We start from the raw sequence: 27001 nt of genomic DNA, 5'->3' as shown, positions 1-27001 counted from the left end.
TTTAGTACTTCAAGTTAAACTACAAAAATTAACTGTTAGTAAATGTTAACTAAAATTTGTTTTAGTTAACGTTTACTTTATTTCAAGTAATAAAAATGTTTTTTATGATTTTAGTTTTAGTTAAAGTGCTGTTGTTTTGTAGGAGGAATCTTGCCCCAGTTACTAATAGAGACCCGTGATTGTCGTGGTTTTGTGCCGAGGCCTGTTGGATTTGGACAAGGAACCACAGAGAGGTAAATCTTTTAAACATAAAATCACAAAGGTTAGCTTATTTTCAAAAGCAGCATCTGTGTTACGCAGGCTGAACTCAAAAACAAAGGACAGCTGGATACAAATGCAGTGAGTTTAATAATAAAATAAACATAATAACAACCAATGAACAGAATGAGTGCACCAATCATAACATCCATGTAGGACAAGACTCGACAAGGAACACTAGAAACACTGGGGTTTAAATACACAATGAGTAATTGGCAAACAAGACACACCTAGGAACAATCAAAAAACTAATCAACAAGAAAAACTACAAAGGACTATAAACATGGCCCAGAACAGGAAATAACATAAAAGTCCACACAAGACCAGGGGAACACAGGCTGGGATCATGACAAGCAGAAGTATTTTCTTAGCACGTGTTTGTATATACGCTGCAGGTGGCTGTAGCTTTGGGCTCAACAATCCAGAGGTTGTAGGTAGTGATGGGCAAATGAAGCCTCATGAAGCACTGAGGCTTTCCCCTCATTGTTCCGGGAAAACGTCTCAGGTTACGTATGTAACCATGGTTCCCTGAGAAACAGGGAACGAGGCTCTGCGTTTGAAACGCTATGGGGAACGTCACACGTGACCCGATGTCTGAAAGCCAACTATCCAACAACTCCAATCCGTGTTGGCCGGCGACAGCCTATGACGTAATATGGCGCGACCCGAAGGTATAAAAGGAGCGCCTGGAGAAATTGTCAGTATTTATCGTCTTGAGGGACTGTTCTGCAGGCAGGCAGCCCGAAGCATGGCAAGGAAACGCAGAGTCTCGTTCCCTGTTTCTCAAGGAACCATGGTTACATACGTAACCTGAGGCGTTCCCTTTCGAAAGGGAACTCGCTCTGCGTTTGAAACGCTATGGGGAACGATATACCCATGCCGCCATGCTTAAGGAGAGTGCATGCCAAATAATATGGCTGACAAATGTCGAGCAGTTTCGAAGGAAACGCTTAGCAACTCACCCTCGGGTCACACCAGGCTGTCAGTGACAGCATTCCCTACGGCTAGCAGCCAAAGCTGAGCCTCAAAGAGGCCTTCCGTAGAAAGCCTACTAAGGCCGCTCAAGGCATCTGGGACCAACTTTTCCAAGGAAAAGTGGTCCCTTAAAGGGAATGTGGCCAGGGAACCAAAAAGAGCCCCGGCCAGTCACTAGAGGGGAACAAAGTCACCCCCAATGCCACCAGGGAGGCCGACCTGGTCTGATGCAGGACAAACTTAGTCTTGGCCAACCCTGTCTGAATACAGAATCTCCATAACGCATTCTTCAGAGAAGAGAGCAGGTAAGAGCGACTGCAAGAAGGGCAGTAAGCAACTCAAACCCACGCGTAGAGACGGGCATCCTGGAGAGCAGAACTCAGCTGAGTGCTATGAACCCTCGTATTGAGGGGAGTATAATCTGCTTGTCCTAGGATCTACTAGTCTAAAAACAGTCTACAACTTAGCTGTAAACCTCACCAATTGCACCTACATAAACAAGGGGACAATGGGCATACAGCCTAAGAACACCCTCGGGAGGAGGCCAGAACTAGGAACTATACCACCTGACAAGAGATAGTATACATAGGGTTAACATATAACACACCTAACCTAGCTCTAGCCTGGCCGCTAAGCTACGGGCCTTCTTACAGGGCCACAAGCCTAGTGAAGTCTGGGCTTCACCTCCAAATCTCATGGATAAGAGAAAGCGAAGCTCACAAGCAAACAATGTCAGGCGGCCGATCAAGGCCGACCTAAACATACATATTAACTGAAGTGACGAGTGCTAACTCAAACTCTAGAAAACAGCAGAGGAGACGCTACTCTAAACAACAGGTGGCTAAGAGGCGGCCATTTTGTGGCCTGCACAATATATCGTTCTAGCCAGCCTATCAACTTCAGTTTGCCCAAAAACCCCTTACTTTTTTGACTACATACAGAAAAACTATACAGGAAAAACAAGGTCTTATTTTAAACATAAAATATAGACCTTCCTGCGGCTCAAAGACCGAAGACTCCTAATACTCCCTTTTTTTTTTTCCTTTCATAAAAGGATGGAATCTAGGGTTCTTTTAAACCTAAAAGATCCTCTCATTATTAAACTGAAAAAGCGGGCTGACAGAAATGATCACTATGGGCCCAGTCATCAGTCTGACAATAAGAAGCATCTGAGCATGATACATGTTTCTATAAAATATATATACATGCATATAGAAATATATACATATACACACACACATATATATATATATATATATATATATATATATATATATATATATATATAAATCAACATATATAGCTGGTGAATCGATTACAAACGCAACGGTGTTTACAATCGATCACCCATCTCACTCTCGCTTCTTCCTCCTCCCGTCTGTCTGGGCTCAGATACAAATCTGAATGGCTAGGGGTTTTTCCACGCCCTCCCGATCTCAAACGCAGAGATCAGGAAGGAATGTAAAGTTTATAGGAGCTGCAGCGTTCATGGACAGAAAGGAACTGCTCGTCGAGTCGTCCGCGTGCGGCCCCTTTCTTAACGCGCTCTCACGGCAGCTGCAGCCCGCCGAAAAGCGCGTCCCAAAAACACAGCAGCTCCGCATATATACACAGCCAGAGGAGCACGCGCTGCCGGACGCGATGCCATCAAACACGGACGTCATCGTCATCCAACAACTCATCCTCGTCAGCCCCGGGGAAGTTGAGAGAGAATACAGCTTTCTCAAACTTCCCAACGAGCTCACCTGCGAGCCCTATGATTGCTGTTTTGCCTCAGCACAAACAGGGCCAGAATCACCAGGCACAGATGCGGACACCTCTTCCCTCGAGAAGAGTGCCGAACGAGAACGGAGCGTCCCATTAGGGAGACGCTCACAGTAAATAACGGAAAAACACACAGACAGCGCCCTCAAGCACTGTCTAAGCGCTCCTCTCCCAGACAGAAAACGCCCAGAAATGTGAATATCAAGTGTCAAAAGCTGGGACACAGTTGAACACACTCTCTTGAACGTTTGTAAGGCATATTAAAGAATCCCTTACCGGAGTCGATATAGTCGCGATCAGACAGAACAGACCCAAAAGACGAAAAGATACTGACTATTTCTCCAGGCGCTCCTTTTATACTTCCAGGTCGCGCCATATTACGTCGTAGGCTGTCGCCGGCCAATAGGGATTGGAGTTGTTGGATAGTTGACTTTCAGACACCGGGTCATGTGTGACGTTCCCCATAGCGTTTCAAACGCAGAGCGAGTTCCCTTTCGAAAGGGAACATTCAGAGCTTTGAGAGTGTTGAAAACAGCGCCATCTTGTGTTTAGTAAAAATCAAAACAGCCAAAACCACGTGAAAGAAGCTTTGTCGGACGAAGCGAGACAGCAGCCACCACACATTCAGTAGATAGTCACATCACTAGTTGTAGGTTTGAACCCTGCCTAGGGTGGTCTAAATATTTTACTTTGTTGATTTTTGAGTCTTTGCATTGTGCCAAAAGTGTAGGCCGTGCTTGCCTTGGCCCCGTCTATAGCCACTTGCTGTTTTACTTACCTGAGGAGTCGCAATAGCAAGGTGTGAAAGCATTTCTGTGAATAAAACAAGAAAACATAAGAATTAACTCCAGAGATATTCTTGTCGATGCAATAAACCTTTGCTACACTGGGCTTCATGAGCCATTTTTTGTTTTTGCTTGTAAGTTGAAATACAAATAGATGTTGGAATGTTGGACACTAATTAGATATACAAGACACAGTCTGTGCTTTTTAATGAAATGAATCCTTCTAAATGTGTTTCAGAGATATTCTGCAGACTTATGCGCCCATTGAAGGGTCCACCGAAGGGCCCACTGAATGGCTCATAACAGAAGAACCTCTGGAGGAATATGATGTTTATGATCAGCAAAATGAAGAACCAATTGCTGATCCCAATCAACTTGACTACACTGAACATTTTACAGAAGATCACACCGAGCCTCCAAAGACTGAAGGTGCTGAATCCAGATGTTCCTGCTTCTTATAGCTGCTCTACCTTTGAAGTTGTTTATATCTCTGGCACAGTAGTGTGCATGTATCCTCACTCACATTAAAAATGCACAAGCAGTTTTTCTGCTGTTTCTCTGACATAGTTCAGTATTCAGTGCCGTAGGGAATCAGTGGAGTGTACTGTTTGTTTCCAGCAGCACGATGTTTCCTTGAGAGAGATTCTGGCCGTGTGTGTGCCTCGTATGTGTCCAGATGGTACTACAGCCAGAAGACTAAGATATGCATGCACTTTTGGTACGGTGGTTGTGACGGAAATGAAAACCGATTCTTGACAGAGGAAGAGTGCTTTAGGGAGTGTGGGTCCTCAGGTAAATTCACCACAACTTGCTTACTAATAGTTTGTAATTCATCAGGGTTTTTTTATTTATTTTTTTAAATGTAAATTATTATTTACTTGTTTTTTATTGTTATTATTACATTTGAATATGTAAATATACATGTGTATATATACTATACTGTATATGAATATATAAATATTTAATGCATATTGCATTAATGCCTAAATGACATGTAGGGTTTTAAGCATTTATAATAATTTCTTTATCATTTTTAATAGAAAAATTAAATGCTTTCTTTTATGTACCTGTACAGAGTTTTAAGAAACAGTTTGTTCAAATTTCTCCCACATAATCTGAAAATCTTCCACAGGATGATCCCAGTATATTCGAGGGTAAAAGAGACATTCACTTGGCAGATATGCCATAGACTACCACTGTTTTTATATCATTATAATGGCTATAACCCAAACCATAAAATAAAACGTGGCATTTTTAGAATAAAAAACATTGTTTGCTTTATGAATTGTTGATGAGGGTCATCCTTGATTCACTAAAACAATTATGCAAATCAAGTAACAGAATTGGTGCTGAGCTCAATATGCATGCAGCAGTGACAAGAGAATAACTCAAATACTCACGGCACAACTGTAGCACCCAGTTCAGTTAGACTGTGGGCTGTTTCTGAATAAGATGCACTAAAATACCACATTAAAACTAAATTTTGTTTTCTTTTTGCCCAGACATTTGCCAGCTTGAGTATGACACAGGAACTTGCTCAAACTTTGCAGTGAAATGGCACTTCAACGCCAGCAGTGGTGAATGCGCCCAGTTCTGGTATGGCGGCTGTGAAGGGAACAGCAACCGGTTCGACACTCAGGAGGACTGTGAGAATCGTTGTTTCAGAGCCAAAAAAGTATCTCTTAACATATCTAAACTGTGATATCTAATGAATTTCCAGTGAATGCAGAATCCATTTATCTACGTTTGGCAGCTTTTGTATTCATGACCATATTCTCATTGTTGATTAGCAGCCCTAGAATCAGTCTTGAAGTTTGAGCTAAATGTATTAGTTAATACAGGCCTGAAGATTTACCAGCTGATGTGAAGGACCTTCATTCGGAAAAGGAACAACTGTTTATTTGATTACAAGAGCAGAATTTGTTTAAAGGTGAATTATGTAAGTTATGCATAATTAGCAAACCAAAAATAATTGTTTAGTTTCAATTACTTCAGCCATTGCTTGATTAAACAAGTAGCCCCGCCCCAAACTCAGGCCATTGGCTGAGACAATGTTGTTGGACAACTAAAATGAACAGATTGCAATTTGGTGCTATTAGTGGTGCAGAACAGGCATTCTTCACCTTTTTTTTAATGATTTTTGTTGATTACATTTATAAAACCTGAATTTCACAAAATTCCTTGAGTTGGACTGGCCATGCTTTTTAAAAGCACATTGTCATCAAGACAGCTGTTAAGAGGAATAAAAATACTATGAAATGAAGAATCTGTTGTACATCATTTCTATTTTTGGAGTCACTACTTTTTGACAGTAATTATCTATGTAGACTTTAATGCATGTTTCAGGCTATATGGTGTTTAATAAGCACTAAACAACAAACTGTTTAACCCTCAGAGACCCAACATTTACATTGCATTCAAGGTTTCATCAGTTCTTGCTTGGCCTGAATTGAACCCATGACCTTGGTGTTGCTCGTGATATGCTCTACTTTTAGGCTGTAGCTCAAAACCCAAGTATTGATATTATTTATTTTTCCTCCTAAAAAGTGTTTATAGAAAGCCACTGGATATAAAAAACAGAAAACCGTTGAAATTGTTTACATTTTTTAGGTGATATTGGTCAATTTTTACATCACTAAACTTTGGGAATTGAGAAAAAAACAGTAAGTTGGGTTAGGGTTAGTATGCATGCTGGGAAAACAGAAGTTCTCCGATTGGCAGTCCACAGAAAATATTCTATAGCATTCATCACAAAATTCTTTCTCACGCCATTTAAAATGACTGAAACCAGGACTGACATCATAATGAGAAAAAGTAAAGGGGTCATCGCGTTTTTACATTCCACTGTACTGTTTTTCCGTAGTTTTTTTTTTATGTAAACGTGCTAGATGGACGTCTTTAAGGAAAATACACAACCAAACTAAAGTATGATAATAGTATTGTAGTATCTAGCAGTAATAGGTACTTTTTTGTCAATTCATCTTTTTCAGTACTATGACAGTAGTTCAGCTGGTTTCAATAGTGTAGTTTTTCCTAAAACAAGCTATTTGTACAACAAGTAGCAAGGCAGTATAACAAAAAAACGCATATAAACAACCCACTCATTTGAGTCCCGGCACCTACATGGTGCATTGGTTATATTCAATTCAATTCAATTCACGTTTATTTGTATAGCGCTTTTCACGATACATATCGTTTCAAAGCAGCTTTACAGAGAATGCATGTCAACATTACAATTTGGAGACTGCAGTTAGCTAATAATGTAATAATTTAGGCGATTAACATACAATCACTGTTAGCAATGTAATTGGAGGTAGAAGCAAAGAGCTCCTGGAAAAATGAATTACATATTAACAATAATTAGGATTTATAGAATGTGAATGTGCGTGTTGATCCAGATGTTGCATCTTCTGAAGTCATCGCAGGAGTTGGCGCCGTCTCTTCCAAAGTTTTAGTCATCTGAGGTCTTCTTAAGAGGCTGGATCCAAACTGAAACTGATGTACTCTCTAGTCACCTCGGGACGGGCGTCCCGAGGTAAAACAGAAAAGCAGATGGAGAATAATTAGCATAGCTGCTGTTCATAACATTAAGCAAAGATAGTCATGTGCAATTGATCTGATATGAGATGGATTATGTGAACGCTTGGCTAAAGAGATGCGTCTTTAATCTAGATTTAAACTGGGTGAGCGAGTCTGAGCCCCGAACATTATAAGGAAGGCTATTCCAGAGTTTAGGAGCCAAATGTGAAAACGCTCTCCCTCCTTTAGAGGACTTAGCTATCCTAGGTACAACCAGAAGTCCAGAGTTTTGTGATCTTAAAGAGCGTGAAGGATTGTAGGGCGATAAAAGGTCGGTTAAGTACACAGGAGCTAAACCATTTAGAGCCTTATAGGTCATTAGCAGTACTTTATAATCGATACGGAACTTAATAGGTAACCAGTGAAGAGATGATAAAATTGGTGTTATATGATCATATTTTCTTGACCTGGTAAGAACTCTAGCAGCTGCATTTTGTACTAATTGTAGCTTGTTTATTGAGGAAGCAGGACAACCAGCTAGTAATGCATTACAGTAATCTAGTCTAGACGTCATGAAAGCATGAACTAACTTTTCTGCATCTGAAACAGATAACATATTCCGTATCTTAGCAATGTTTCTGAGGTGGAAGAAGGCTGTTTTTGTAACATATGAAATATGATTTTCAAAGGACAAGTTGCTGTCTAATATAACACCCAGGTCTTTAACTGTCGAGGATGGAGTAACAGTACATCCTTCTAAATGCAGATTGTAGTCTGAGAGATTCTGTGTACAGGTTTTTGGCCCAATAAGTAATACTTCAGTCTTATCTGAGTTTAATAGAAGAAAATTACTAGTCATCCAATGTTTTACTTCTTTAACACACTCTGTCAGATTGGATAATTTAGAGTTTTCATCTGGTTGTGTTGAAATATATAATTGAGTATCATCGGCATAGCAGTGGAAACTAATTCCATGTCTTCTTATAATATTACCAAGTGGCAGCATGTATATTGAAAATAGCAGACACTAATATATAAATTAGTGTATTCTAGTTTGTTGTTATATTTGGTGTAAATGTATCCATTCATGTTTAGTTTAGACACTCTAAATTAGAGCGTTTATTAATTTAAATCCCCTTATTTTTTGCCAGGACAAAAACAGATCTGATTAAATTATTTTATGCTTAAGAAGCTTAAAATAACCTATTTTAAATTGAGTTGCTCATGCTTTCGTCTTTATTTATTTGTTTATTTATTTATTAAATTCCATGTTCTCCAGCATGATTTGAGAATATTGAGCGGTGTTATTTTAGTATTATATATAGTATTGTAGTATTTATTAATATTTTGAATTAGCTTTTATTTATATTTTAATTTATTTTAAGTTCTGTTTAGAAATGCATGTGCTCTCCAGACGGAGACAACACAGGTAACTTCCACACACAGTCTTTTATTTACAGGTTCAGCAGAACAGGCCATAGCAGCAGGTAAGGATGTGTACTCAGAGATAATTCGAGATAACTTGAACTGAATAGTCCTTCTTATTTTGCAGGTTGAATCGGGATCGCTGGATGGGAAAGACAGAAGACGGATGGATATCACAGAACAGGTGAGGAGCATGCTAGGTAGTCAGGTAAGTGTAACTCCAACAAGAAGACCAGACAAAGGTGAACTGAAGAGTGACTGCTTAAGTAATGTGCTGTGATGAGCTGGTGCAGGTGTGCAGGTGAATTCCAGTGATTGGGATCATGTGGGTGGAGCTGAGAGGTCTGGTGTTGAGGGTGTGACAGGCTCCGTGACATTTAGTTAACATTTAGCGAAAGACAGGAAAATAACGATTTTGGTGTAGGGCGATTCTGCTGTAGGGCAGCAAAAAGGACAATAGGAAACAGTTGTTATTCAGTTGACTTCAGTTCAGTGTTGATTCTGTCCGGGTGTTGGCACACGCTTGTTCTTAAGGCTATCTAGTTGTTCTTGGAGACATGCTTGTGTTTAGTCTTATCTGGTGTCACTGCCAACATGCTGTGCTAAGCTTATCCAGGTATCAGAACATGCTTATCATTGCTTTCAGTCATGTAGCTTAGCAGTACTGTACTTGTTGCTGAGGTAAATGTTCAAAATATGCTTGTTACTTTAGGCTTCTAGTATTATTGCTGCATACTGTACTAAGCAACATGCTGTGATAAGTTTATCTGGGTACCAGCAAGATTTTTGTTCTTAAAGCTGTTGTTTAGGCTTATCTGGTATTGGGAACATGCTTGTTTCTTTATGCTATCCAAATATATTTTGCCAACATGCTGTTAAAGTTAGCAACATTCTTCAATTCTGTTCATTCTTCAATTCTTACTTCTTCAAAATAAACTACTTCATGTTTGTTGAAAAAGACAAATAATGATACCATTAACATATAGATTGTGACAAATCACTCTTCATTAATTATCTTTCGAATTAAGTCCGCGAACAGAGCTCCTTGAAAATCAAAATCATATAAACTATGAGAAAATTATATATGTCCACCATACGTTCACACACGCAGTAAATAAGATGGAAAAACTGTGAACAGCCGACCCACGAACCAACAACAAACACCTGTAAACAAACTATAGAACTAAAATACACTTAATGACATGTGTTCCAATGATGCGCCAAAGATATATAAATGAGGAGAAATCCACCGCAATCCTCAGGGTCGTGAAGCACCTGCACGAAAACGTGATGGATTGGAACTGCAATCTCTCCTGTAATTAAGCTCAAACATAGTCTACTGCTTCGGTCTCAGATGAGGCGAGAAAGGCAAAGAGGAAGTGTTTGGTTTATCTGGATGTTATATACGGTACTATGTTGCATTCACGCCATGTCGTAATTACTAGTCTCAAGATGACAACACGTGACTATTCGTTCTATTCGGAGCTGTTCTCATCCTCGGACTGGGAGTCATGTGTTTTTGTGGCACAACTATCACTGCCTAAATGAATCTGCAGCGGTCAGGTGGTACAAGTAGGAGCTCTCAAACTATTCCCATCTTACAAGCTGTAATTACGAGCTCTACGAGGACGTGAACGCTTTTTACAAGTTGAAATCACGTAATTGCGCTAATTACAACATGGTGTAAACGCACCTCTAGCCAACCCCTAAGGTCAGTCACCTGACATTGTTGATATTAGGTCTCGAGGATAGGCGGAAGAATGGTGTCAATCAGTATAAGACTGTGGTGACTGTCGAAATAGATCAGGTGTTTGGGCAGGTGTGATCACTGAACTCCATTCTTTGATGAACTCCATTGCTAATCAGAAAACTGGAAGGAACGACCCAGACTGCCAACACCCTTCAGATCTCACACGCACGTAAATGTCACACAACCGGTCAGGAACATGTTTCACCCCAAAATCAACAGAAGAACAGTTTGCTTTGTTTGTTCCTGTCTTGACCTAGTTTCTAGTCTGTGTTAGTTTCATTCAGTTCACCTGTTGTTCGTTAATTAAGTCATTAGTTCCTTCATTTAGTTCTACTGTAAGTACTTCCTGTTTTGTTCAGTTCCTTGTCCTGTCTCGTCCGTGTTACTTCATGTAAAGTGTTTGGTTTCCCATGATTTCTCCTGCGTGTTTGTTTTGCTTTATAATAAAGTGTTTCTTTGGACTCTCTATCGTTGTGCGCATTATATATCACAGCCATCCGTGACACAAACCTGCAGAAATAAAAAATAAATAAATGTAATAATAGGAAAATAAATAAAGTAATATTTTTTTTAATTACATTTAGTCCTACATTAATTGTATTACTATTGTTTATTATTTTCTGTATTATAACTTTTTTATTCTTTCATGTTTCTTAATTTTTTGAAATATTTATTTATTCATTCATCTATTTTTATATTTCTTTATTCCCACATTTCTTTATTTCCATATTTATTTATTTATTACATTTATTTTTACTTTTAGTCTCATTGTCAATGATTTGCGTTGACTTGATTTAGTCATTGTAACCAGATTTTTGATGATCATTTCTTATAAAGTCTGGCTCACTTACAAACATATTCTTGCCAAGAAGTGCACACTTAGACAGGAAGAGACCATCTGATATACAAAGTGACCAGCCTCAGTTTGTCTATTATCGGAGCACCTCCACTAGAGGGAGACTTCAAACTATTTGAATGGAAGTCGCTAGACTTTAGTCAGGGTAGAGCCATATTTGATTTTTGACAGGAATGTAAATGCAGCTGTGAGGGACAGCAGTACAGTGTGTTCAGTGGATTGTACTGTTGTTTAACAACATATCTCAATTGTTCAGCTGATGATGATGACTCTGTGTGTTTGTAGGAATTTCCGTCAGTCGCGTCTCAAAGGTCCATCAGTCTCCCTCGACGAGTGGCAGAAAAGAAACCTTCTTGCCTATCGACGCTTTGTTAATGTGCCGGACATTTTCCACAGAAGCCCAGTGCTGTGATTTATTTATTTGTTTGATTTTATTGTTATATATTTGTTGTCATTTCATATCTTTGCTCTTTGTCGTTGTTATGAAGGTGAGGATCATTGGTTCATGCTGCTGGTTAGTTGCTCACTGTGAAGTCTGATCTGCTTTTCTGTGTTTATTTGTGGTTTCACAGAGTGTGGTGTGTGTTTGTACTGCATGTTTCATCAGGCGTTGGCCTGAATATCCTAATATATATTGGTGTGTGTGTGTGTGTGAATTTGCATGATCTGTACTCTCAGTTGAGTTTAGTCCTTTACCCCAATCAGCGCTTGTTCACCTTGGCATTTACAGCTCATATAGTTTTAGTTTCAGTAGCTAATTTACTTCAGCTGAATATTTGATTTCTTTCCTTTTTTCCCTTGTACAGTACATTCAGTTATATGGCTGTACAAAATTCATTGTTTTGTCAAGCTTTTTTGTAACTAATTACAATTCCATTTTTTAGCATTAAATGCATATACAGTGGTGGTCAGAATTATTGGCACCCTTGGTAAATATGATCAAAGATGACTGTAAAAATAAATCTGCATTGTTTATCCTTTTGATCTTTAATTCATAAAATTAGCAAAAGTCTAACCTTTCATTGAAGGAAAAGAATTGAAAATGGAGGGAAAATCACATTATGAAATAAATGTTTTTCTCCAAAACACGTTGGCCACAATTTTATATTGCAATCTTATATTGCTGTCCATTACAGACATGAAACTCGATCACATTCAACATTTTACATCATGCTGAAAGCACTAAGATTCAAAATCCTTTGACACGACGACTTGGTGTCCATTTTATGCCGCGTTCCAGGCAACCTGTAACCCGTGTTTTTCCAACCTTCTACCCGTGAAAGTGCACTGGAACGGCAGTCAAACCCGTGACTTCCCACCCGTGAACTTGTACCAGATCGATGTACTCCCAGTTCCGCGCTCGGACGTCACATAGCCCGCGAAACAACAATGGCAGCCACTACGGATGTGGTGTTTATGCAAGTGCACGGTAAAATAATGTAAAATAAAAGCTATAACAGCTTCTCTTGCCTTATGCGCCGTTTTTCCTCCTCCATTTCCCTCAAATAAGCAAGGAGTAATCACCCATTGGCGATAGAAATGATTGTAAATGAGCACAAGCCCCGTACGGTCCGCCATGCTGGTTTGTTTACACTCAGGCAGTTTGGCGTGACTTACCTGGAACACTACAAAGTCGTGAGTGGTGGTTTGAAGTCGTGACTTATGGGCTCAAAAACATTTGGTAAAAGTTCAATTAATACTTTGAATAACAAAAAACTGCACCTTTAAATGACTGACACAAATCTGTCAACACTGTGGTAACGGTAAAATCTAAATATCTAAATGCTTCTGACAGTCATTAAACACGATGATTTGAGTGTTTAAATTTAATGTGATTTATGGTACTTTTTGTCCTTAAAGTTTTTCGTAACCAGCAATGACCTCTGGTTTGATGTCAAACATTTATTGAAAAATATTCATTTTTAAAAATTCAAGTAGTCATGCAAACTATTAAAGGCACAGTAAGTTATACAAGTGAGTTATATCGTTCATTTTTTTATGGTGTTCTTTGTTGTGTTTGTTGGTTTGTATTCAGTTTCCTGTACATGTCATAAGTAAAAATAACAGTATTATAAAAGAAGAAAAAAATGGAAATATTTAAATTGTTCCCATTTGTTTTCAGTCTCCCTTTATAAACGAGGTAAATGTAGATGGCATTAATACAGCATTTACTGGGTTTCCCCATTGACAGCTGTTCAAACGCAACCATGCTTTCTATTAAAATACATATTTTGCAAACAGCTTATAAATAAATATACTTTATATTTATGTATTTATACAGCTTATACATTACACAACTACTGCTGGACATATAATACATTATAGTAGTTTTGTCTAGAGACTGTTGTGCAATAAAATCCAGCTTCTGATATAGAAAACACTACAACTGGCATCAACAATCATTCCAGTACACTCCAAACACCCAATTTATACACTGAAAAATTAATATTATAAATTTAGAATTAGTTTCTATTAAGTTTATAGTAATCTAAATTCGTATTTTATTTTAGTCTAATAGATTCATATCTATATTTTAATCACATTTTAATTCATTTATCTATTTTAATCTAATTTATTTACTTATTTTAAACATGTGACATACACTATAACAACGCTGCGCAGACCGATCAGCGTATGACATCAAAGTACCGCGAGAGTGATTCAAATGCATAAGGAGTCGTCTGCTCTCGCGGTACTTTGATGTCATGGGCCGATCGGTCTGCGCAGCGCCGATGCATCTCGAACAAGCCTAATTTATTTGTGATATGTTGTGATGCTTGCAAAGGTATTTTATAAGAATTACTTTAGCATGGCTCTCAATGGAGAAACGTGCTTAATGGTGTATTTACGGTATCTACCACAACATAAATTGTGAACGCAAACCTTGACCCGACACAGAGCGCATGAAGACATACGATGTTTCTGATTGGCTAGTTTTCTGACTGGATGAAAAAGTGCGGGCCACATCTTTCTGGGCTTTTGTGTGTGATTTCTCAGGACAACTATCTCTCAGGTCGTTTTATGGGTGGCATTTAAAAAAACTGCTTACAAAATGTTTAACATAAAAATAAGCAATATTGAGTGAACAGTGAAATAGTATTTAACCCTATTTAACTAACTACCGTCGCTGCTGAATCACCGTCGCTGCTGAATCACCCGCGCCACAGCAAAATAAATTATATTTTAGTTGTGAATGTGAGTTTGCTTTCTGAATTGAATGTGATGATATAAAAAAAAATGTGTGGCAAAAATATGGCAAGAGTTGTCACAAAATTACTACGATCCATATAATCCACAAACAAATTTATGACTCTTATGAAACGGCTCTTTTACCTCAGAACAACTTTCATATCAGAGGAAAATGTACTATCTATCTATCTATCAATCTATCGTCTCGATAGGTAACCCTCGTTCGACGTACGTCGGACAGACCGACGAATAGGAATCTCGCTAGAGAAACCAATCTGCTTCGAGTGTAACTAAAACGAGCCAATGCACATTGGCATGCAATCATATGCAGCAGCTGCTCGCCTCGCAGCGCGGGTATATAATGAGCAACAGGTACATTGCATCTTCAGGTTTTCGCTGAGGAGCCAAACAGGTTAGGCGGCAGCATCAGCGTGGTCCAGTGACTGGCGACGGGACGTACGTCTCCGTTCCCTCCTTCAGGGAACGAGGGTTACCTTTGTAACCGAGGCGTTCCCATTCAGTCGGTTACGTTCGATGTACGTCGGACAGACCGACGAATAGGAATCCCTACCAAAGCGCCACAGGAGCTGCCCCCTTCCCCCTTGCCCCCTTGTTTCTTTTTCCACTTTTGCATATAAATAATAGTCTTTTCACTGATAGCTGCACAAACGTATATCTACTACAAACAGAAGAGCAAATTATAGTGTTTTGAAATGTTTTCCAGGTTACCATTGTTAAACTCATGCAAAACTTTTTTTTATTTCTGACACTGTTTTAGAGTGCTGATTTCACAACACCAAACTGTGGTCGGCCAGATGTCTGTGTAGTGTCTGCCAGTCATAACATCAGCATTTGCAGAGAGATTCAACTGTTCTTCCTCTTATAAACCACATGCGAAAATGCGCAAGAATTTTCACCATAAATAAGGTAAGACGTTGTTGCCTGGGCACTTATAAAAGTGACAAAAAGTACACAAAATTACACACAATATTTTTTCACCCTTTTCTAAATCTTTAAATAATCTTGAGAAATGCAGCTGTAAAAATGCTGCCTTCGGAGGATGCATCCCAGGTAGGAAGGCATTAAGGCACGTCCGAATCCAAAGTTAGCTTTACTTCCTGTCTCCTGAGATAACTTCATCTGATCGTTTTTTGAGGGCAGCATAGATGCATCCTTCGCTGCCTTTGATATCCCTCAATCCTGTGCTTTCCATTCCATGACAGTTGAGCTAAAAAATGGTGGTCAGTTTGTGTGTAAATGTTTGTTTTTGGCCAGCGTTTTCCACTTTTGATGTCATCTCTAGCGAGTAATTACTGTTGTAGTAAATATTCGCATAGTTATCACCAAAGCTTGCTCTATTTTTATTAGTAATCAGTTATGCTGCCTCAAAAGTCTGTTCGAAATCAGTTTCCTGAGGTAACCTTAGTGCTAAATCGGGCATCGAGGCAACAAGTCAGCTGCCTAAGTTTTCAGACGCAGCCCGTATGCCAGCTCTTTCCCAAATCAACATGAATGTGTCTGTGAAGTTTCAGCTAAAAATACCTCACAGATCATTTATTATACCATGTTGTAAAAACCCATTTTTTAATGTCTTAGCAAAAAGTTTATTATCTGCATGTGTTTTAAAACTATATCCGTTTAAACTTCTAATTTATCGTTTTCTGAGCGCACACATCTGAAAGCTGGCTGTCAGACAACGCGTCTTGTGAGTATTAAAGGGGACCTATAATGCCCTATAATTTACAAGATGTAATATAAGTCTCTGGTGTCCCCAGAATGTGTCTGTGAAGTTTCAGCTCAAAATCCCCCACAGATCATTTATTATAGCTTGTCAAATTTGCCCCCTATTTGGGTGTGAGCAAAAACATGCCGTTTTTGTGTTTGTCCCTTTAAATGCAAATGAGCTGCTGCTCCCGGCCCCTTTCCAGAAGAGGGCGGAGCTTTAACAGCTCAACAACAACAAAGCTGGAGAATCTCACGCAGCCAAAATGACGAACTAACCGGGGTCTATACAGCAGTGTCCGTCAACAGCCGTGGGCGAATGGATTTCTCTAAGACTGCTTATGATTTATGGGGATTAAAAGAAGAGGAGTGGGTGGATTTTTTTATCATTATAGGGTAGTTGTGTACACACACTGCCAACACACATTTATTTTCAAAAAAGTGAATTTTGTAAAAGAAAAATTGTAGATAAAAGGAAATTAAGTGATTGCAAAGTCACATTCTCCTATTTTTTGTCTTCTACATTGTTTGTGGAGATTCCTAGTACTCCATTACTTGCTTTTTTCAATGTCTGTCTGTTTCTGCTATTGTTTATTTCCAATCAGACTGCCTCTAAGTGACAGACGTTCTTTGTTAGATTAATCTGCTATGTAGTCCAGCCTTTATGCCACGAGTCAAAATGTTTGGCTACATGACATTATTGCATTTATATTCACATTCATCATGTTAATGTTATATATGAAATATAATGTCAAGGAATTTTATTCATCTTAAGATTTCTCTGGTTCATAAAATTGTCCAGGACTCTGGATTATTAGATCTGAAGCTACATATTTGCAGAAACAATAGTTCACATCTGCTTTTACTTCCGGTATTTTACACTGGACATCAAGTGGCAACCCAGCACATTTACAAACTGTTTATCATACAAAACTAAACAAGAATCTCCTTAAATTCAAACGTTGAATGGACCCTATCAGAGCAAACTTGATAACCCTGTTGAGAACTACTTGAAATCTGTTGAGAACTATCAATATAAATAAAACAGTGTTAAAAATGCACAAACGAAGGAACACTGTAGACATCCAAGCAGAACATCTGAACCTGAGCTAACTGAATCAAATTTCGGTAAACAGATTAATAAAACTAATGAAATTTTTTTTTGTTTGTTTTAGGTTAGGTTCGAAAATATTGCAAAATGCTTCTCTTGCCTGACATCAACAATGAGGTTAAAACGGTCACTTTATGCTTATCCATGTTTATAATATGCCTTACATGCGGTGTTGGAGTGTGTCTATTTGTGTTTGTCTGTATACAGACTGCATTAGTCGAGACACCATGGAAGAGGAAGAGCAGCTGGGATCTGAAGCCAGTATTCTGTCTTGTGGTCTTGCTGACGGACAACAGACTGAGAGGAAATGTCCACAGATACAGGTACTGTCTGGAACGGGCCATGATGGGATCAATTCATCTGCTTTTATCAATGGTGCACTCAGTGTGGGTTCAGCATCACATTAAAAGCAAAAGCTATCAAATGAGTTCAGAAGACTTGGAATAGAGCACACAATCATTTGGACTACTTTACTGGTGATTTTGTTGTGCATTTTTAATCATTTTAGAGCTTATTCGATAGTACGTTCGTGGAAAGACCTGAGGGTGAGTAAATGATGAAACTATTTTCATTTTTGGTGAACTATTCCTTTAGCATTATAAATGCACTATAGAAATACTAAATTAAATTAAATTAAATTAATTAATAGCTTAAGGAAGCAGCAAACACGAAGCTGTAAACTAATCCAAACGTTGAATGTGAAGACATTGCATTCAAGCTTTTCGATGGTGAAGATAAACAAATGATGAATCTATCATGCATGTGTGAGTATGTATGTATATAGAAAGGCATCTTCTCCTAAAATGGAAATCATGGTGTTGAGGAGTGGCTTGATAAGTTTCTACAAGCAGTTTCAGATTTTAAATTTCTCATTCAGAGTCTTGGACTCGTCTCATTCAGGTTGGGCTCATCCCTTCAGTGACTGGGTTCTGTGTAAGTTCACCTCTTTACTCTCTTCCTTTATTATACTTAGAGCACAGAGCTGTTTGCACTGAGGTAGTCTGAGTATAATCCATGCAAAGGCATTATGGTAATGCTGTGATTGAGTATTTTTTCTTGTAGAGATGCCTGAAATGTTTATAAGAAATACTTAACAGAAAAGATGACTGGGTTTTTGAAAAAGTTCTCGTGTATAGATTTTATTTGGGTTTTATTCAAGGGGGTTTGTGGGTTCAGATCTCTGTCATGTCCACTAACCAGAATTTTTATAGACTTATAGGCCTGATTCTAAACACTTTAGGAAAGTAGCACAGAGCTGGCACACACAATCCTTGCCAAAATTGGGAACAGATTTGCTGCATATGAATTTGAAATATTAGAAATGTTTTTGTATGTATTCAGATGTGTGTATTTGTGACATTTGCCTGTTGAATAGCATTTGAAAATGTTTGGTTATTTCAAGAAAAGATGATATCAATCAAGATAAGGTTTATGTTGTCATAAAAATATTGATGCTGTTTATGAAATGCTTTGCAGTATACCAAGTATATGCACTTATAAAATGTAAAATTGAATTGAAAAATTCCTATAATTCCTTATAATTATTAAATATGATTGTCATGGTATTTAGCTGTCAGATGTTCAGGCTCCGCATCGAGCTCCTTGTATAATTAATGGAGCAAAAGTACATTTTGTCTGTATTCAGATATATTAATTACATAGTTTCTTAGAATGATGTTCTGCTCATGCTTAGTGACTTTAATTTTTGATTAGATGTAATTGTAGTTGTAATATATATACAGGGTTGGGGAGTAACTAAATACATGTAACTTAGTTATGCATTTAAAATACAAAATTTGAGTAACTGTATTTTATTAGTTACATTTTAAATGGGTGGTAATCACATTGTAAAAAAATTGGTAATTGCGAGTTTGCATCTACAATTTTGACTTTTTTCTCAGAATTGAGATATAAACTTGCAATTCTAACTTTTTGTGTATTATAAAGTCAAAATTGTGAGATATAAATTCACAATTACAAGTTATAAAGTCAGAATTGCATGATAAAAACTCGCAATTCTTGCAATTATATCTCACAATTCTGACTTTTCTGGAAAATTGCGAGTTTATATCATAATTCTGATGTCTTTTTGTGCAATTCTGACTTTTTTTATTCTCAAAATTGAGTGACTAACAGTTGCCGTGATGAAGAAATAATCAGTGTTATTCACTTCACCTGTCAGTGCTCATAATGCTCATAATGCCTGATCGTTGTATAAGCTCTTGATTTTAACATTATAATAAGACCAAATGCTTGGAAGTCAGCAGTAATAGCACTTATATTTAAGATTGGTGAGCCTACTAATGTAACCAATTATAGACCAATGGTTTCCAAAGTAATTGAAAAGGTAGTTTGTAATCAGTTGATAAAGTATTTAAGTTTGGATTTAGGGCACATCAATCTACAGAGGCAGCAAACTGTTACTTTGTTGAGCAAATTAAATTCAGTCTTGATAGAGGTGTTGTTGGTTCTGTCTTCCTTGATTTTAAAAAGGCTTTTAATACTGTGAATCATAATGTACTTTTCTTTAATTTGTCAAAGTTAAATTTTTCTATTAATGCAATAACATGTGTGGAATCATAAATCATCTAAATTTAAGGAAACAATGTACAAGAATTAATGACATATGCTCTGTCCTGTGTTTCTTAGTTTGACCTAGATTTCCCCATTCAGTTTGATTAGTCATTTCTTTCACCTGTGTCTTGTTAATTACCTGATTTGCTCCCTTGTTTGCTTCATGTATTTAGTCCCTGTGTTCTCACTCAGTCTTTGTCCGTTCTCATCTATGTTCTTGTGAGTTGTTGTGTTCTTCATATTCTGGTTTTGTTTATTAAATACTATTTACTTGGACTATTCCTGTCGTGCGCTTCATTCAACACACACGTTCCGTGACAGAAGAACGGACCAAAACAATGTTTAATTTTTGCGGCATTTTCTTTTTTGTTTGTTTTTTCCCTCCATCACCATGGACCTTCCTGCTGTCCAGTTATTGTGCCTGGAGCAGGAAGACCGTTCGCTGGAAGATCATACCCGAGATTTCCTCCAGCTAGCGTGCCAAACGCACTACCTGGACCGCTCGCTCTGTATCTTCTATATCACCGGCCTGAACAAGCAGTCCAAGGCACGCCTTCCAGCGGATGGTCCAAGGGAGGATTTCGCCGCCTTCGTGAAGTGCTGGTAAACAACAACTCACCATTTACCATCGGCCCTGCTGAAGATGACAGCATTAGCAGTCCCACTCCACCACCACCAGAGACCAGCCATCCACCACCGCAGACCATGGAGACCGGCCTGCCGTGGTGGACGAGCCCGAACCAGAGAAGAGGTCGGAATGAGTCATCGCCCCGGAGCCTGGACCACTACTATGGTCTGACCAGGTGCGTGAGCCGGTAACATTGTTTGTTTCCGAAGGGAGTGTTTGTGGAGTTCAAGGGCTGGGGGGAAGCCCTGCCCACTACCCCACCACTGTGGATGAGATGTCAGCAGTCTCTGGCACATATTTAGAGGAACTGAAGGACATTTTTGAGGTAAATCTGATTGACATTTTTGGAGAGGTTGTTCCCAATCCCCCTGTTTCTCCAGAGCTTACTTTATCTCCAGCACCTTCCATATCTCCAGCATTCCCTGTGTTCCCAGAATTCCCGCCCAGCCTCCCTCTCCCACCTCCTCAATCAACCGGTTCCTCAGCCCCGCCTCCGCCGCTGTCCTTCAGCCCCTCTGTATCTCCCACATGTGGTGAAGAACTGCCTAGTGTCTTCAGAACACCAGCTCCATCCAGCAGAGAAGATCCTCTGTCTCCACCTCCAGCCTCTGTGCCCATCACTCCACCTTGGCCTATAGACACATCGGCTCCTCCCTGACTCTTCCCTCCCTCAGCTTTACCGGAAACCATCGGCCATATGGCTTCTCCGGGCTCCCTCTTCCCTCCGGCTCCGCATTGGTCAGCCGTCGATTTGCCTGTGCCTTTGGTTCTGTCTGGCTCCACCTTCCCCCCCCGGCTCAGCCTCTGTTCTCTGGTTATCTGGCTCCACCTCGGCCTCCAGTGCCATCGGTCTCGCGTGGGCTCATCAACCTGTCAGCTCCACCAGGGTCTCCATCTTTAGTAGCGGTACCTTCTTCGGTCGTCCCCAGGGTGCACTCCAAGTCGTTAACATCATGGCTCCTCCTGCCTTCGACTCCACCCTGGGGCCTCGTCCTGGCTGGCCTCTGGCCTTACATCTGGCTCTTCCTGCTCCTGGCTTTCCCCTGGCTACTCCCACCCTTCACTCCCCCATGGACTTATACTTTGGACTTGTTTTTGTTTTTCCCTTCTCTAATTCCTCGCCCTCCTCTAGAGCCCCCTCCCTCCTCTATTGGACTCTATACGCCGTGAGGCCACACCTTCCCGGGAAGGGGCGAAATTTTACAAGTATGCTTTGTCCTGAGTTTCTTAGTTTGACCTAGATTTCCCCATTCGGTTTGAGTAGTCATTTTTCACCTGTGTCCTGTTAATTACCTGATTTGCTCCCTTGTTTGGTTCATGTATTTAGTCCCTGTGTTCTCTCTCAGTCTTTGTCCATTCTTGTCTATGTTCTACGTGGTTGTGTTCTTCATATTCTGGTTTTGTTTATTAAATACTATTTACTTGGACTATTCCTGTCATGTGCTTCATTCAACACACACGTTTCGTGACAATATGCTCATCCTTTCTTGACTGCACCATTGGAGTCCCACAGGGATCGATTCTTGGACCAATTATATTTAGTTTATATATTAATGATCTACCTATGATGTATCCAGTTTCAGATGTATGCAGATGATTCAGTTATCTATACCTAAAACAACCTATCTATACCTAAAACAAAAGAACAAGCTGCTATCAAACTTACTGCTGCATTGAACAAAGTCTCAGATTAGTAAATTCAATCTTGTCTTACTCTTAATGTGAGAAACTGTGGGAATATATTGTTCTATTAAAAGAACTGATGAGCATAAACCAGATATTTTAATAAAAGGAGAAGCAACAAATATTGTTGAGCATTTTAAATACTTGGATATGATTGTAGATGATTGCAAGCTTCATTATTTTTAGGAATATTAGGCATAAGTTACCTTTGGCTGCTGTTAAACTTTTTATGCACTCCATGATTCTTCCTTATTTATCCTATTGTGCTACAAGCTGGTCTCAAACAAGTGTGATAACTTTAAAACCACTGAATACTCTTTATAAGCAAGATGTTAAAGTTTTAGACAAAAAAAAAAAAAAAAGGAGTTATCATCATTGCAACATTAGAAATGATAAATTATGTTTGACAGTTTTTTTTTTTTTTTTTTTTTTTTTTTTTTTTTTTTTGCAGATGTGTGTTTGATGTATAAATTAATTCATGATCTTGGGCCACCACCTCTTAAACAATGTGTGACTTTCTGTAATTCTAGGGAAACCAGGGCATCTGTTAGAGGCGATTGTTAAGTTTAAGAAAACTGCCTTTGGGTTTTTTGTAAAAATGTTGATCGAATAACATGAAATAAAAAAAAATGAATCAATAAATGAATCATAAATTGTTTCACATTTTGTAGTAGTTTATCATTTATCTACATTTATGTTCACTAATTTGCACATTTAATGTAAGAACCTGAAAGTGAATGTTTCTAAACGTTCCATCTGTCCTGTAATTTGCCGCTCCTCTGGAGATGTCTGCCTGTTCTTCATCTGGTGTGCTGGAGATTCTTCTCAAGTAAATATTTTGCTTAACTGTAGTCAGATGTTCTAAGGATGTAGGAGTAATTCAGAGACCAAGGAAGTTCACAAACATTGTCCCATAAGAGGAGAACCCCTTCAATGCTGGCCCACTATTCTAATCTATTTAATCAAGTTTAAGATCATCCTTGATATGTTTGTCTGGGAGACATGACATGTGTACATTTTACATGTTTTGTATTTGAAAATGTGATAAATCAATTACAAGACATGGAGTCTTGGCCTTCTAGGCTTCCTTAGTTGCTACACTTGTGTGCAGTGTAATTTCTACAAATGCTGGTGCATGCATGCTGTATTGGTGTGCATTTGATAAAGGTTGATCTGACTTGTACTTGCGGTTTTGCTGACCTGTGATGGCCATTGTTTACTTGAGTAAACAAAGTGCGCTGTTTGGGACAAGGCCCTTGTGTGGTAAGGACATAAGTTTAAGTGGTCGTAGGCCCAGTAACGCACACAAAATCAGTACATTTCATATCTCAACCTGACAGTCTTTACAAACATTCTGTGTTATTTTCGTTCAAAACAGGAAAGATCAGTGGGAAAGTGTCTTTTGACTTATATCCCTACTACACTAATATATCTGTTCATTCTTTCTTAAACCTAACATAATATATTTACAATTCTGTATGGTGATGCGAGTGTTGCAGAAACTTAACCTCATTGGTTGCTTTTTTCAGGGAACAAGGAACTCAAGCATGGAGAAGGAGTGGAGATTACTTGGCTTCCTTTTTCTGTCATTATGTTTTCTTGTCAGCAATGGCCAAAAACGTGGTAGGGACAGGATTTATTAGATAATTCTAGATGACTGTATATTCAGTTTTGTCTGATTGTTGCTCAAATTAAAAGTCTCTGTTTTCTTTCTCTCAGTCTGTACACAGGAGACTGTGGCTGACATTGTATTCCTGGTGGATGGCTCTACCAGTATTGGGCTGGAAAACTTCCAACAAATCCGTGAATTCCTCACTTTTCTCATACAGACCTTTGAAGTTGCTCATGACAGGATCAGGATCGGTCTGGTTCAGTACAGTGACAAACCGCATACTGAGTTTTCGCTCAACACTTATCAGAAAAAAGAGGAAATTCTCAACTACATCCAAAATCTGCATTATAAAACCGGCGGGACATATACCGGCCTGGGTTTGGACTTCATGCTGGAACAGCATTTTGTTGAAAAGGCCGGAAGTCGAGCACAGCAGAATGTTCCTCAGATTGCCGTTGTTATCACAGATGGTGATTCTCTAGATGAGGTTGAGTCACATGCTCAGGAGCTGAGGGACAGGGGAATCAAAATATTCGCCATAGGGATCAAAGATGCGAACGAAACGTTACTGAGACAGATCGCAAATGAGCCATATGATCAGCACGTCTACAGCGTATCAGACTTTGCAGCTCTGCAGGGAATCTCTCAGAGTGTAATCCGGGAACTGTGTAACACTGTAGAGAAAACACACATAGAGGTCATCAGGATGTCAAAAGGTAAAATATTACATTGAAAAACTTCCAATCAAAAACTCTTGAGTCACAGCTTTACTGGAAATCTCTGAGATAACAAACCCCTTGAGCCCTTTATTGGTATTTATTCAAAGTATTTTTTTAAACTTTGAATGTGAGCTTCACAAAGCCTTGATTAAGAGTTTAAAACAGTTTGAGGGTTAGCTTGTCCTGAGCCCTAAAGTTATATAGGGAGTTTGTAGTTTGAATGTCAATGTAATTAATGTTTTTGGGGGATTTTTGATAATGTCTTATGTGGAAGTCTGATCATTTAGAAAAAATAAAGCATACTAAATCTGAAGGACTGCTGATTTTGATGCACGTAGCTTGAAAGCTGTAAAAGCCGTCATGGATCAGAAGATTTTCATTGACATTTTTAATGGGAAAATCGTAAGTGATTACTTAAAAAAAGACTGAGCATCTTGAGGTAGAGGCTGACATTTATAAATGTTGTGGAATCTCAAGTTAAAGCAACAAGGCAACATAATGACATTGGCACGTTTGCAGCAAATACTGACTACTGTCAGTCGGAGGCAGAAGATAACAGTAAAGGTGGTTTATTGGACACAAGCAGAGGTAACAGTGACAACAGGTGAGTAGATAGTGGTTGTAGAGTTGTGGTTGTGAATGATGAATGAATGGGTGATAATACTGTCCTTTTGTGGTTTGCAGGTTGGTAGCGGTAGCAGACTGGAGACAATGCTGGCGGATGACACTCACACACAGACTTGGAGCACAAGGTAGCATGGAGACACAGGAGACAGGTAAGTAGCAATGGGAGTCCTTGAGGTAAGTATAGAGGTAAGTTCCTTGATGCGAACGAGACCGGACAATGTGACTGTGTGTGTGAGTGTCTTAAATAGTGCTGGTGATGAGTGAGCTGATGAGATGCAGGTGGCGGTGATTAGTACTCAGGGGAAGGTGTGCGCTGTGATTGGTGGATGCTGGAGCCTGACGTGTCTGTGACAGCACCCCTCCCTCCACGGCCCGCTCCTGAGGGCCAAGGACCCCGACGTCGTGGTGGTCTTCCTCTTCCACGAGGGGCAGGTCTGTTGGGATGAGCAGCGTGGAAGGTGTCTAGCAGGTTGGGATCGAGAATGTCGTTACGTGGAATCCAGGAACGTTCCTCAGGACCGCAACCCTCCCAGTCCACGAGATACTCAAGCTGACCACCACGGCGTTGGGAGTCCAAGATCTCTCGCACCTCGTATGCAGCTCCGTCGTCCAGTATGAGTGGAAGGGGGGGCTCGGCTTCGGTCACACCAGGCTCTGTGGAGAGAGGAACAGAAGAGTGGTGAGGTTTTAGAAGTGACACATGGAATGTGGGGTGAATGCGATACTCAGGTGGTGACCGGGTTGACCTGCTCTAAGATGGTGAATGGGCCAATGAACCTGGGACTCAGCTTACGGCATGGTAGGCGCAGACGGATGTCCCTGGTGGACAGCCAGACCTTCTGTCCCGGTTGGTATGCAGGAGCTTCGGATCGGCGAAGGTCTGTTGCCATCCTGCGCCTACGGAGAGCACGTTGCAGCTGGTGATGGGCTGAGTCCCAGACCCTCTCGCTCTCTCGGAACCAGTAGTCCACAGATGGTACGTCCGATGGTTCCCCGTTCCAGGGGAACAGTGGGGGTTGGTAATCGAGTACGCACTGGAAGGGTGTTAGTCCGGTGGTCGGTTGGCGAAGGGAGTTCTGCGCGTACTCGGCCCAACCCAGGTACTGGTTCCAAGAGTCCTGGTGGCCATGACAGAAGGTACGGAGGAAGCGCCCAATCTCTTGGATCTTCCGTTCCGTCTGCCCGTTCGACTGTGGATGGTATCCCGACGAGAGGCTGACGGTCACACCTAGGAGCGAGAGGAAAGCCTTCCACACTCGGGAGATGAACTGCGGTCCTCTATCAGACACGATGTCTTCGGGGATACCATAGTATCGGAACACATGGTTAAACATGATTTCAGCAGTTTCCATGGCAGTGGGGAGTCCTTTCAGAGGGATGAGAAGACAGGATTTAGAGAACCTGTCCACAACAACGAGTATGTAGGTACATCCATTGGAGGCTGGGAGGTCAGTGACGAAATCAACTCCTAGGTGTGACCAGGGTCGATTAGGAACGGGCAGAGGAAGAAGCTTGCTGGATGGTAGATGGCGTGGGCTCTTTGAGATGGCGCATTCCCTGCATCCCTGCACGTACCTTCTGACATCGGCTGCCATGTTGGGCCACCAAAAGCGCTCCTTCAGTAGCGAGAGGGTTTCATTGACCCCCGGGTGGCCAGTGCCGAGTGAAGAGTGGGCAGAGTGAATCAGTGGAGTGCGCCGTGTCCTGGTGACATACTGCAAGCCCGGCGGGCAACCCGGCAGAGTGTTGGTGGAGACATTGGAGGAGGGAAGGGTCTCGATGGACCAGGTGATGGGGCTGACAA

The 27001-nt window shown here is 40.0% G+C and overlaps 2 protein-coding genes across 7 annotated transcripts in view; both read left to right on the top strand.

Moving 5' to 3' along the window:
• LOC127524379 (collagen alpha-6(VI) chain-like) overlaps positions 1 to 6048 on the top strand; it is a 56349-nt gene extending 50301 nt beyond the window's left edge. For 2 of the 3 annotated variants that reach the window (XM_051915800.1, XM_051915798.1), the window contains 4 exons: positions 143 to 233; positions 4021 to 4211; positions 4401 to 4574; positions 5285 to 6048. In XM_051915800.1, coding sequence (XP_051771760.1) covers positions 143 to 233; positions 4021 to 4211; positions 4401 to 4574; positions 5285 to 5484 — 656 coding nt within the window. In that variant the 3' untranslated portion in view covers positions 5485 to 6048. The remainder of the gene's footprint in view (positions 1 to 142; positions 234 to 4020; positions 4212 to 4400; positions 4575 to 5284) is intronic. The other variant, XM_051915799.1, reaches the window with a different exon arrangement.
• Positions 1 to 27001, top strand: part of LOC127524378 (collagen alpha-6(VI) chain-like) — a 121686-nt gene that overhangs the window by 55677 nt on the left and 39008 nt on the right. For 2 of the 4 annotated variants that reach the window (XM_051915792.1, XM_051915796.1), the window contains 6 exons: positions 11618 to 11820; positions 15300 to 15448; positions 17419 to 17471; positions 17562 to 17677; positions 23769 to 23862; positions 23959 to 24567. In XM_051915792.1, coding sequence (XP_051771752.1) covers positions 17582 to 17677; positions 23769 to 23862; positions 23959 to 24567 — 799 coding nt within the window. In that variant the 5' untranslated portion in view covers positions 11618 to 11820; positions 15300 to 15448; positions 17419 to 17471; positions 17562 to 17581. Of the gene's footprint in view, positions 1 to 11617; positions 11821 to 15299; positions 15449 to 17418; positions 17472 to 17561; positions 17678 to 18227; positions 18288 to 23768; positions 23863 to 23958; positions 24568 to 27001 lie in introns of those variants that run through there. The other 2 variants (XM_051915793.1, XM_051915794.1) reach the window with 2 other exon arrangements.

The sequence above is a fragment of the Ctenopharyngodon idella genome, chromosome 13 (genome assembly GCF_019924925.1).
Source record: "Ctenopharyngodon idella isolate HZGC_01 chromosome 13, HZGC01, whole genome shotgun sequence".
NCBI lineage: Eukaryota > Metazoa > Chordata > Actinopteri > Cypriniformes > Xenocyprididae > Ctenopharyngodon > Ctenopharyngodon idella.
Note: the sequence above shows the minus strand (reverse complement) of the source record. Positions and strands in the feature narration are given on the sequence as shown.